We start from the raw sequence: 12,513 nt of genomic DNA, 5'->3' as shown, positions 1-12,513 counted from the left end.
AGAGAAATAGCCAGCATATATTGGACACTTCATAGTCCCTTCTCATGCTTTTTTTCATTTTATTTTGTACCATTTCAGAACCCAGAGTCATGTAAGATGTAACATTTAAGACAGAAATAAGAGACAGTGAAATTTAAGACAGTGGAATCCAAGCACATTGTCACTTAGGCCACCCTCTTCTTCTTCCTTCTCTGGTCTGTGACTTCCATTTCATTTATCACTGTTACCAAACGTCTTCCAGAAGGCGGGTGGAAGAGGCAGAAGATGAGCCTCATGATTTGGAGAAGAGGGAATGTGATGTGGAAGCTGTACCTTAAACTGAGGTTTTAGCAAACTTTGGGTGGTAGCTGGCTTGAGAATGGCAGGAACCACAGCGTTATGACAGGGAAGTTTGATTTTGACCTAAAAGACTCTCTGTACCTAAACTTACCAGCCTTCCAGTGGAGGGGAAGCTCATTACTTGACATGATATTTGATACTGTGCTGAGGAGCCTCATTTTAAATGTTGTGACTGTGAGGAGAAAGAGGGACAGACAGGGTAATTGTGTTTTGCTAACTCACTGCCTTAAGTCCTTGGGTGCTTTGTCTTATTTCTGTGCTCACAGTGTGAAAACGTAAGATCTTTGACCTAAGACCAGTACTGCTGGAGATTACCCTGGATGGGAACCCTAAGGGATCTGTGAGTCATGTGTGTCCTCTACAGCTTTTAATTCAGTGATTTCATTACAAGTAAAAAGCTAATATAAGCATATTTAGGATTTTCTGGATGCCTACCTTGAGACTGAGACATTTAGTTTTCCTGCTCAAGTTCAGTTTTGTTGTCTTGATTGTTGGCTTTGGCTAAGTCAGCACTGCAAGGGGCAGTATTACTTCTTATTGCAGTTTTTCCTCATATGCAGGTCCACAGGTGAAGTCTTGAAGGTACATCTAAATGCTTGTTTAGATGAATCCAGCACCTTGGCATATCATAAAAGCATTATGAGTGGAACCTGAGTTTTGTTGAAATAGGCCTGCTTATGCTTAAAAGCTTACTTCTGGTTCTTTAATAAAAGCCTAATGTCATCGTGTTTGGTACAGTTAAATAGTGTCTGCTGTGCAGTGTTACAGGGTGTTGATAGGATTGGAAATAAAATAAGGTCATGGTTTGACTGGTGATGGATCTATATCCTCTGGTCTCTGCCCACTGAGCAGAGACACTTCTCAGTTTCCTTTTTCCCTCTTGCTATCTGGCTGCCTGTCCAAAAGGCACCATCGTGGAGATGGGGGCATCTTTCATTTATACAGGCTCTGACTCATGATGGAAATCCCTTATAATTGGTGCTTTGTTTACTGGGTGTTGGAGTATGTTAGCACATGCTGATAAATCTTCTTCACTATCTGTCAGATAATACCTGTTACAAAGTAAAGGCAGTTAAAGCCACCTTTCTGCCAATGGTAATTTTTCTATTTTTGTGTTTTGTGTTTTAGATTAACTTCATCTACCTTGCCAAAAGCACAAAAAAAACCATGCTAACTTTAACTTTGGTATGTTCAATTACATTCCTCCTTGTTTGCAGTGGAACTTTTTTCCCATATAGCTCCAATCCTGCCAGTCCGAAGCCAAAGAGAGTGTTTCTTCAGGTAAGGGCAATTTTTTGTGAGCTGTTTGAGATTCTGGAAAGGAAAGCCTTGTATATTTTGAGCTTCTCTAGTCAACAGGAAAACCAACTGACTTTTCTGCGTTGACCTATTATTTTTACTTGACTATTTTGTGTAAGGCAGTGAGGAAAAGACTGACCATCAAGAGGCATTCTTATCTGCTAGATACACTTCTCCCAAGAGACTGAATCGGAATTGTCCGCTTGTTGTTGTTGTTTTTTTTAACATTCAAATCAGTGATGATCTTTTTTTTTTTTAAATTTTTATTTTATTTATTTTTTTCCCCCAAAGCCCCAGTAGATAGTTGTATGTCATAGATGCACATCCTTCTAGTTGCTGTACGTGGGACACGGCCTCGGCATGGCCGGAGAAGCGGTGCGTCGGTGTGCGCCCAGGATCCGAACCCGGGCCACCAGCAGCAGAGCGTGCGCACTTAACTGCTAAGCCATGGGGCCGGCCCCTGTTGTTTTCTTATTACTGTTCAAATTATAAAAATGCACCTGACAAACAAGAGCATATATGTATCATGGAATAACGAACTTTTAGAAGTACAGATTATAAAAATGTCTGCAGGCTGAGTAAAAATCTGAATGCCTATCAACTGGCAAAATAAAATACGTATTTTTAAATGCTAGTAAAATTGGTCTTAGGTATAACATTCCAAGTAATGTGTGATAATGAAAATATAATAACTTAGGGATCAATAAAATGAGATTTAGAACTTTCTTAGATTTCAGGTTTTTTCTGCAAACTTTTTAGAGCTGGTACTATAAAGCAGGAAAAAGGACTAAGTTACCTTATTTCCAGTCGTCTTCTCTGTAGAGGTTGTGGAGTGGCCAAAAAAAAGCCAAGAGTCATAACTAGATAATTATTCAAGGACTTGAATAAGTAATAATAATATTTGAACTTAAATTTCATAAATATTGAAAAAGGGCCCACTATTCCTTGTTTATAGTCCTGGAGGATGCAGTGATACATTTTCTGTGACAGATTTTACAATTTGAAAAACCTTTAATAAAGAATAGCTAGTTTTTAGGAGATTCAATGTGTTTTCAGTGACTTGCTAATTTTTATAATTTTGTCAGTAGTAGTTAGGAAAAGCTAGATTTTTATTTTTACAGACTCCTGTCCTGATTTGTTTTAGATTTCTCTTCTTCTCCAGTGCCAGAAGTTGGCCAACTTTTCCTGTCAAGGGCCAGATAATAAATATTTTAGGCTCTGCCAGCCACATAGTCTCTGTCACAGCTACTCTGTTTTTACAGAGCAAAAGCAGCCATGGACAGTGAGCGCCTAAACAAATGAGCCTGGCCGTGGTCCAATAAAGCTTTATTTATAAAACTCGTAGTGGGCCATTTGGCCTGTGGGCTATAAGTTTACTGACCCCTGCCCTATGCAATCCTTTTTCTTTTCCTGTTTGATATTCTTCAGGCTGGTTTCTGCTGTTAATAAAGCTATTTCAGATGGAGCATGGTGCCTTTTCATAGAATTCTGTTAGGTACAAGTCTGTCATCTAGTGGTGAGCTGTGATTCCTGTTTTTCTATGCACATGAATTAGCTTCATGTAACACACAGAAAGGGAAATGTGTATGTGTGTGTATGTATATTTATCTTAGGATGTATTTAAGTCCTTATCTAAAAGGAGTTCTAGTGTTCATGTCTTTTAAATCTGAAATAGTAGGTTTTCAGAAATTTTTATATGGAATTTAAATATATAAATATAGTTGTAAGAAATAATAAAACAATCATCTGTATGTTCATTATCGAGTTTAAAAGAAAGAACATTAACAGTACCTTAGAAAATCTGAGTGTTCCCTTTTTGATCCCAACTCCCCCCCCCACTCTCTTGCCACTCCTCAAAGAAGTACTCACTCACTATCTTGAAGTTTAAGAGTTAATTATTACCTTACTTTTCTTTATTTTACCACATATGTATGAATCCCTAAACAACAACGTATAATTTGGTCTGTTTTTGAACTTCTTACAGATAAAGCCATACCATAAATATTCATTTGTGACTTGCTTCTTTTTGCCCAACAGCATGTGAGAATCTTCCATGTTGATTTGTGTCACTGTGGTTCATGATTTTTCATTGCTAAATAGACATCTGTCATAGGATGAAGCCCCAGTTTATTTGCCCATTCTACTGTTAATGGACATTTGGGTTGTTTCCAGTTTTGCTAATATGGACAATGCTGAATCAACCCCCTTGTACCTTGCAGGAGATTCTCTAAGGTACATATTCAGGAGTGGAATTGCTGGCTTGAAGGTTATGTGCATGTTAACTCTATTAGGTAATGCTAAACAGTTTCCTGAAGTGATTGTGCCAGCATATACTCCTGCCAGCAGTGTATGAGGGTTCTTTTTGCTCCATAGCCACATCGTTTCTTGGTATTGTCACACTCATTTTTGTTAATCTGTGGTGAGGATGTGGGTGAAGGAGTTGAAACAGTAGTTTTCTCATTAGTCTTGTTCTTCTCAGCATGTGACTAGAACATTTCATGACTTGGATGGAAACATAGTTAAACGGGACTCTGGAATATGGATCAATGGGTTTGATTATTCCGGAATGTCTCACATAACATCTCACATTCCCGAGATCAACGATACCATCCGAGCTCACTGTGAAGAGAATGCACCCCTCTGTGGCTTCCCTTGGTATCTTCCGGTGCACTTTCTGATCAGGTTGGTTCATTACTTTTCTGCTTTAACTGGGGTTTAGTTTGTTCTCAAGTCCTATATCAGTACTTCATTATTTAAACTGGTTAACACAGAAGTCAAGTGCTGTGTATACTATTTTTTCTATCACTACGGAAGTTTTATTTCTTTAGTGGCATAAAGCACTCAAAAGTGTAGGTTTGTTTTTTCAAATTTACGAATTCTTGCCACCTTCTCCCCTTGTTCTGTCCGGGAGGAGGTAGCCATTATTTGTCCCAACCTGGGCCCCCCTCTCTGGTTTCCTATTTGCAGTTACTTCAATTAAAAAAAATATCCTTTTCTGGAAAAAAAAAATTAGAAAGTCTTTCTCCTAGAAACCTGAGTAGTTAGAAAGGGTGGCCCTCTTAACTGATCTAACAGACAGCAGTTAGCGTCAATTACAAACTGCTTTTCTTATTTCTGGAAAGTTTTTATGGTTTGGCAGTGAAGGACTAGATGAGAGGAAATAGGATGGGTAGTGGAATCAAGATCAGCTAGCATCCTTTGTTCTTAACTTTGGGAAGGTTTTATTACACCATAACCTGGGCTTCAGAGGAATTGGCATGTTGTTTAGCATGTCCATCAGAGTTTATTTTCATACTCCAAAATGTGTTTCATATATTCTGAGCATTTCCATGAGTTATAGATAGCTATCAACTAATAAAGCCTCCTAAATATTGAAGCTACCTTTCCAAATAGGAAAAACTGGTATCTTCCTGCTGCAGAAGTTTCTCCAAGAGATCCCGCTCATTTCAGACTTGTATCCAAAGAACAGACACCCTGGGATTCTATAAAGCTGACCTTTGAAGCAACAGGTAAGTCATATGATAGTTTTTTCTTCTCTCCTTCACTTCTTAAAATTTTTAATAGAGGCTGGCCCCATGGTGTAGTGGTTAAGTTCCATGTGCTCTCTTTGGCAGCCTGGGTTCACGGGTTTGGATCCCAGGCATGGACCTACAACACTTGTCAGCCATGCTGTGGTGACAACCCACATACAAAGTAGAGGAAGATTGGCACAGATGTTAGCTCAGGGCTAATCTTCCTCAAGCAAAAAGAGGAAGATTGGCAACAGATGTTAGCTTACGGCAAATCTTCCTCAGCAAAAAAAAAAAAAAAAAAAAATTTTAGTAAGTAGCATGTATTTTTTGCCCTCTAATTTATAATAGTGACCAGCAACTTAGGAAGAACTTAGTGTTTCTAAAAGCAGTTGAATCTGGTTATGATTTTTTACAGAAAATTTAATAGACTTTATTTTTTAGAGCAGTGTTAGGTTTACAGAAAAATTGAGCACAAAGTACCGAGTTCCCATATCTCCTCTTCCCCTCCCTCAGCTTCCCCTATTATTTAACATCTTGCATTAGTGTGGTATATTTCTTACAACTCATGAGCCAATATTGATACATTACTGTTAACTAAGGTCCTTAGTTTACATTAAGGTTCAGTTCACTGTGGTTTATATAGTTCTGTGGGTTTTGACAAATGCAAAATGTCATGTATCTACCATTACAGTATCATACAGAATAGATTTACCGCCCTAAAAATTCCCTGTACCCCACTTATTCATCTCTCTCTCTTCCTCATTCCCTTTGGCAACCACTGATCTTTTTACTGGCTCTATTGTTTTGCCTTTTCCAGAATATCCTGTAGCTGGAATCCTGCAGTTTGTAGCCTTTTCAGATTGGCTTCCTTCATTTTGCAATATGCATTTAAGGTGCCTTCATGTCTTTTAGTGGTTTGACAGCTCATTTTTTATTGCTGAATAACATTACAAATGTACCACAGTTTGTTTATCCGTTCACCTACTGAAGAACATCTTGGTTGTTTCCAGTTTTTGGCAATTATGAAGAAAGCTACTATAAACATTTGTGTGCAGGTTTTTGTATAGACATAAGTTTTTAACTCATTTGGATAAATAGCTAGAAGCACAATTGCTGGATTGTATGTTAAGTCTATATTTACCTTTGTAAGAAACTGCCAAACTGTCTTCCAAGTGGCTGTACCATTTTGCATTTTCACCAGCAATGAATGAGAATTCCTGTTGCTTTACATTGTCACCAGCATTTGCGGCTGTTAGTGTTTTGGATTTTAGCTGTTTTGATAGATATGTAGTGATATATCATTGTTTTAATTTGCAATTCCCTAATGACATATGATGTTGAGCATCTTTTCATATGCTTATTTGCCATCTGTGATCTTCTTTGGTGAAGTGTCTGTTCAGATCTTCTGTTTATTTATTAATTGGGTTGTTTTCTTATTGTTGAGATTTAAGAGTTCTTTTTCATATATGGATATAAGTCCTTTATCAGATAAGGGTTTTTGCACGTATTTTCTCCCAGTCTAGTTTGTCTTTTCATTCTCAACAGTATTTTTCACAAAGTGTAAGTTTTTAAGTTTAATGAAGTCCAACTTAATAATTTTTTTCTTTCATGGATCACGCTTTTGGTATTGTATCTAAAAATTGTTATGCAAGTTCTGTAGATTTTCTCCGATGTTATCTTCCAGAAGTTTTTTAGTTGTGCATTTTACATTTAAGTCTATGACACACTTTGAGTTAATTTTTGTGAAAGGTATAAGGTTTGTGTCTAGATTCTTTATTTTGCATGTGGATTTCCAGCTGTTCCAGCATCATTTGTTGAGGACTGTCCTGTTTCCAGTGAATTGCCTTTGTCTGTCAGAGATCAGTTGACCATGTTTGTGTGGGTCTGTTTCTGGGCTCTCTGTTCTGTTCTACTTATCTGTTTCTCTGTTCTTTTGCCATTACCAGACTGTCTTCATCACTGTAGCTATATAGTAAGTCCTGAAGTTGGGTGGTATCAGTGCTCCAGCTTTTTTCTTCTTTAGTATATTGCTTGTCTTTTGTCTTTCTATGTATCAGTTTATCCAAACCCATAAAATAACTGTCTGGGATTTTAATTGGAATTGCATTGAATCTATAGATCAAGTTGGGGAAAATGACATCTTAACAATATTGACTCTTCCTATCCATGACATGGAATATCTCTCCATTTATTTATATCTTGTTTGATTTCTTTAATGAGAGTTTTGTAGTTTTCCTCATATAGATCTTGTACATATTTTGTCAGTTTATAGCTAAGTATTTCATTTTGGGGGGTGCTAACGTAAATAGTATTGTTCATTGATGGTATATAGGAAAGCAATTGACTTTTGTTTATTAATCCTGTATCCTGCAATCTTGCTTTAATTATTTATTAGTTCCAGGAATATTTTGTTGATTCTTTCAGATTTTCTACATAGATGATCATGTTATCTGCAAACAAAGAGAGTTTTATTTCTTCCTTCTCAATCTTTACACTTTTTATTTCCTTTCTTGTTTTACTGCATTAGCTAGGACGTCCAGTATGATTTTGAAAAGGAGTGGTTGAGGGGATGTCCTTGCCTTGTTCCTGATCGTCATGGAAAAGAAAGCTTCTAGTTTCTTACTGAGTATGATGTTAGCTTTAGCAGGTTGAGGAAGTTTCCCTCTATTTTAAGGTAGCTGAGAGTTTTTATTGTGAATGGATATTGGATTTTGTCAAATGCCTTTCTGTCTATTGATATGATCATGTGATTTTTCTTCTTTAGCCTGTTGATGTGATGGATTCCATTAATTGATTTTCAAATGTTGAACCAATCTTGCATACCTGGAGTAAATCTCACTTGGTCATAGTGTATAATTCTTTTCATACATTGTTGGATTTGGTTTGCTAATATTATGTTGAGGATTTTTGCATCTATGTTCATGAGAGATACTACTTTAAATATTCTTATAATGTCTGTGTGGTTTTGGTATTAGGGTAATGCTGGCCTCATAGAATTAGTTAGGAAGTATTCTCTCTGCTTCTATCTTCTGAAGAGATTGTAGAGAATTGTTATAATTTCTTCCTTAAATGTTTGGTAGAATTGATCAGTGAACCCATCTGGGCCTAGTTCTTTCTGTTTTGGAAGGTCATTAATTATTGATTAAATTTATTTAATAAATATAGGACTGTTCAGATTGTCTATTTCTTCTTGTGTGGGTTTTGGCAGATTGTGTCTTTGAAGAAATTGGTCCATTTCATCTGAGTTATCAAATCTGTGGGATCTGTAGTGAGGTCCTCTCTTTCATTTCTCAGATTAGTAATTTGTGTCTTCTGTCGTTTTTTTCTTAGTTGGCCTGGCTAGAGGCTTCATCAAATTTTTTTTTTTTTTTGTGAGGAAGATTGGCCCTGAGCTAACATCCATGCCCATCTTCCTCCACTTTATATGGGGTGCCGCCACAGCATGGCCTGACAAGCGGTGCGCCGGTGCGTGCCTGGGATCCGAACCAGTGAACCCTGGGCCGCCGCAGTGGAGCGTGCGCACTTAACCGCGTGCGCCACTGGGCCGGCTCCGAGGCTTAATCAATTTTATTTATCTTTTCAAAGAACCAGTTTTTGGTTTCATTGATTTTCTCTATTGATTGCTGCTCTAACTTCAATTATTTCTTTTCTTTTGCTTAGTTTGGATTTAATTTGCTCTTCTTTTTATAATTTACTAACGTGGAAGCTTACACTATTGATTTCTAGATCATCTTTTCTAATATAGACATAATGTCTATATTAGACATTTTTTTGCTCCATGCATTACTTTCACTCCATTCTACAAATTTTAAGTGTATTTTCATTTTAATTTAGTTCAATTTATTTTTAAATTTCTCTTGAGACTTCTTTGACACATTTCTTATTTAGAAGTATGTTCTTTAATCTTCACATGTTTTGGGATTTTCCAGCTATTTTTCTTTTTAAAATTCAGGAGCACTTTATTTTTATTATTTTTTTTTGTGAGGGAGATCAGCCCTGAGCTAACATCCATGCCAATCCTCCTCTTTTTGCTGAGGAAGACCGGCTCTGAGCTAACATCTATTGCCAATCCTCCTTTTTTTTTCCCCCCAAAGCCCCAGTAGATAGTTGTGTGTTGCACATCCTTCTAGTTGCTGTATGTGGGACGTGGCCTCAGCACGGCCAGAGAAGCGGTGCGTTGGTGCACGTCCGGGACTGGAACCCCGGGCAGCCAGTAGCGGAGCATGCACACTTAACCGCTAAGCCACGGGGCCAGCTCCCCAGCTATTTTTCAATATTGATTTCTAGTTTAATTTCATTGTGGTCTGAGAGCATACTTTGTATGATTTCTATTCTAAATTTGTTAAGGTGTGTTTTATGGTGCAGGATGTGGTCTCTCTTGATGAATGTTCCATGTGAGCTTGAAAAGAAAGTCTATTCTGCTGTTGTTGGATGAAGATTCTACAAATGTCAATTAGATCCAGTTTTTCTGATGGTATTGTTTAGTTCAGCTAGATCCTTAGAGATTTCTGCCTGCTGGATTTGTCAATTACTGATAGAAAGTTGTCGAAGTCTCCAGCTATAATAGTGAATTTTTCTATTTCTCCTTCAATTCTATCAGTTTTGCCTCACGTATTGTGACACTCTGTTGTTAGGTGCATATCAATTATACTTAAATTTGACATAATTGATATGATATATAATTATATAACCGACATCTTAGCAATCAATTATACTTGTTAAAAATTATTTTTGGTGGTTGTCTTACAGCTTGCAATAAGTCTACTTTCAAATTACACTGCACCACTTCATGGGTAGTGCAGATACTTTATAACACAGTATTTCCAATTCCTCCCTCCCTGGGATTCTAGAAAGTTGACCTTTGAAGCAACAAGTAAATCATATGACAGTTTTTTTTCCTCTCTCTTTCACTTCTTAAACTTTTTAATAAGTTTCATGTGGTCTTTTCTTCCTCTCAGATTTATCATAGTGACCAGCAACTTGAGAGCTTACAGTATTTCTAGAAGAAATTGAGGCCGATGATGATTTTTAAGGAGCCTTATTGAAAAACTTTCAGTGTTAGATATTGGTTCACTGTCAGACAGATCCATAACAGCATCTCGCCTCACATTAGTAGATAATATGACTTTGTTTATCCTTCTTGGTACATTTTTCCATGTTTAAAACTAGTAGTTAGCTCTTATAGCTTCTCAACTGGTGTTTTGGCCTCTAAGTCTTCTCTCTAATATTATCTTTCAAAAATAGATTTGATCATGTCGCTTTCCTGCTTAAAGAACTTTGAATGATTTCCTGTTGCCTGCAGAATAAGCCCAAATTCTTTGGCAGAACATGTGTGGTCTTCAGTTGTCTGGCCTATGTTACATATTTTAAGCTTTTTTCCGGCGTTTCCCTTGATGCATTTCTTAGCTACGTCCAACTGCTCATTTGTCCCCAGTTACACACTCTCACTCCTGGTGAAAGTGATATTCTCTGGCTACTGCCTTCCACCCCAAACTCTACTCTTCTTGGCAAAATGTGAAGACTGATTTCACCTTCCTCCCCCAACCTCTCCAACAAACTGAGCAACTGCCATCCTTCTACTTTTCTTCCCTTTGTACGTATCTCGGTTGTTGCACTGATCAGCTTGTATCATTATTAGTTCGTGTCTGTATTTTCCATTAGAATTCAAGGGAGGCAGACATAGATGGGTTTTTACTTCTCTCTTTATTCTTGGTGCCCAGTGTAATCACTGGCGTATAATGGGCACTAAAGAAATGTGTTGAATTATTAAATATGGCAATTTTATTCTTTTTAAAGCAGCCTAGGGCCAGCCCCGTGGCATAGTGGTTAAGTGCGCACGCTCCGCTACTGAACCTGGGTTCGGATCCCGGGTGCACACCGATGCACCGCTTCTCTGGCCGTGCTGAGTCCGCGTCCCACATACAGCAACTAGAAGGATGTGCAACTATGACATACAACTATCTACTGGGACTTTGGGGGGAAAAAAAAAAAGGAGGAGGATTGGCAATAGATGTTAGCTCAGAGCCGTCTTCCTTAGCAAAAAGAGGAGGATTAGCATGGATGTTAGCTCAGGGCTGATCTTCCTCACAAAAAAAATAAAGCAGCCTACCTCGGCATTTCTCACTTAGTACGGAGACAGAGACTCTGCTTGAGAAAGAAGGAACACAAATGTCAAGACATAGGAAATTTTCTCATCATCAGAAGCTATAAGAGTTTGCTTGCCTGCTGAGTATTTTTTGTGTGTGTGTGAGGAAGATTAGCCCTGAGCTAACACCCGTTGCCAATCCTCCTCTTTTTACTGAGGAAGATTGGCCCTGGGCTAACATCCGTGCCCATCTTCCTGTACTTTATATGGGATGCCACCACAGCATGTCTTGACAAGCAGTGTGTTGGTCTGCGCTGAGATCCGAACCTGTGAAGCCTGGGCCGCTGATGTGGAGCACATGAACTTAATTGCTACGCCACTGGGCCAGCCCCTGCTGAGTATTTTTTAAAATAGGCAAATCAGGATGGTCTCTATCCCTTTGTAATGACTGTCTTTTTGGGAACTGTGATGGTTCATTACGGTACCCAGATATTTGGTCAAACACCATCCTAGATATTTTTGTAAGGTATTTTTTGGATGGGATTAACATTTAAATCAGTAGATATTGAAAAAAGCAGATTGTTCTCCATAATGTGGTGGGCTTCATCCAGTCTGTTAAAGGCCTTAAGAAAAAGACTGACCTCCTCCAAGTGGGGGTGGGGGTGGGGATTTTGCTAGCACACTGCCTTCAGATTCAGACTGCAGCTCTTCCCTGGGTCTACAGCCTGCCTGCCTACCCTGCAGATTTTGGATTTACCAGCCTCCACAATCATGTATCGCATGAGCTAATACCTTAAAATCTGTCTCCCTCTTTGTATACATGTCGTATTGGTGGTTCTGCTTCTCTAGAGAACTCTAATACAGGAAATTCACTTTTAAAAGTTCCTGCTACTGTTGCCTAGGACTTTGATGAGTGAAAAGTATTTTCAAACATAACTTTTGCCGTTGTTTAATTTTATTAATTTATATATGGCCTAATTTACATATAGTGAAATATACATTAGTTTTGAAAAAGCATACCTATACCCATGTGACGCCTATCAAGATACAAAACATGTCCATCACCCCAGAAATGTCCCTTACGCACATTTCCACTCAGTCTCCCTGACCCTGAGAAGCAGCCACTCTTCTGATTTCTTCTAGTTTTGAAAAAGCATACCTATACCCATGTGACGCCTATCAAGATACAAAACATGTCCATCACCCCAGAAATGTCCCTTACGCACATTTCCACTCAGTCTCCCTGACCCTGAGAAGCAGCCACTCTTCTGATTTCTA

General features: G+C 38.2%; 1 protein-coding gene across 1 annotated transcript in view; it reads left to right on the top strand.

Annotated features, from left to right (window-relative positions):
* Positions 1-12,513, top strand: part of ERMP1 (endoplasmic reticulum metallopeptidase 1) — a 53,058-nt gene that overhangs the window by 33,539 nt on the left and 7,006 nt on the right. The window contains exons 11-13 of the mRNA XM_058565763.1: positions 1,468-1,620; positions 4,118-4,320; positions 5,032-5,147. Coding sequence (XP_058421746.1) covers positions 1,468-1,620; positions 4,118-4,320; positions 5,032-5,147 — 472 coding nt within the window. The remainder of the gene's footprint in view (positions 1-1,467; positions 1,621-4,117; positions 4,321-5,031; positions 5,148-12,513) is intronic.

Source organism: Diceros bicornis, chromosome 22 (assembly GCF_020826845.1).
Source record: "Diceros bicornis minor isolate mBicDic1 chromosome 22, mDicBic1.mat.cur, whole genome shotgun sequence".
In the NCBI taxonomy this organism is placed as follows: Eukaryota; Metazoa; Chordata; class Mammalia; order Perissodactyla; family Rhinocerotidae; genus Diceros; species Diceros bicornis.
The sequence above is the reverse complement of the archived record's forward strand: the minus strand, read 5'-3'. Positions and strand labels throughout refer to the sequence as shown.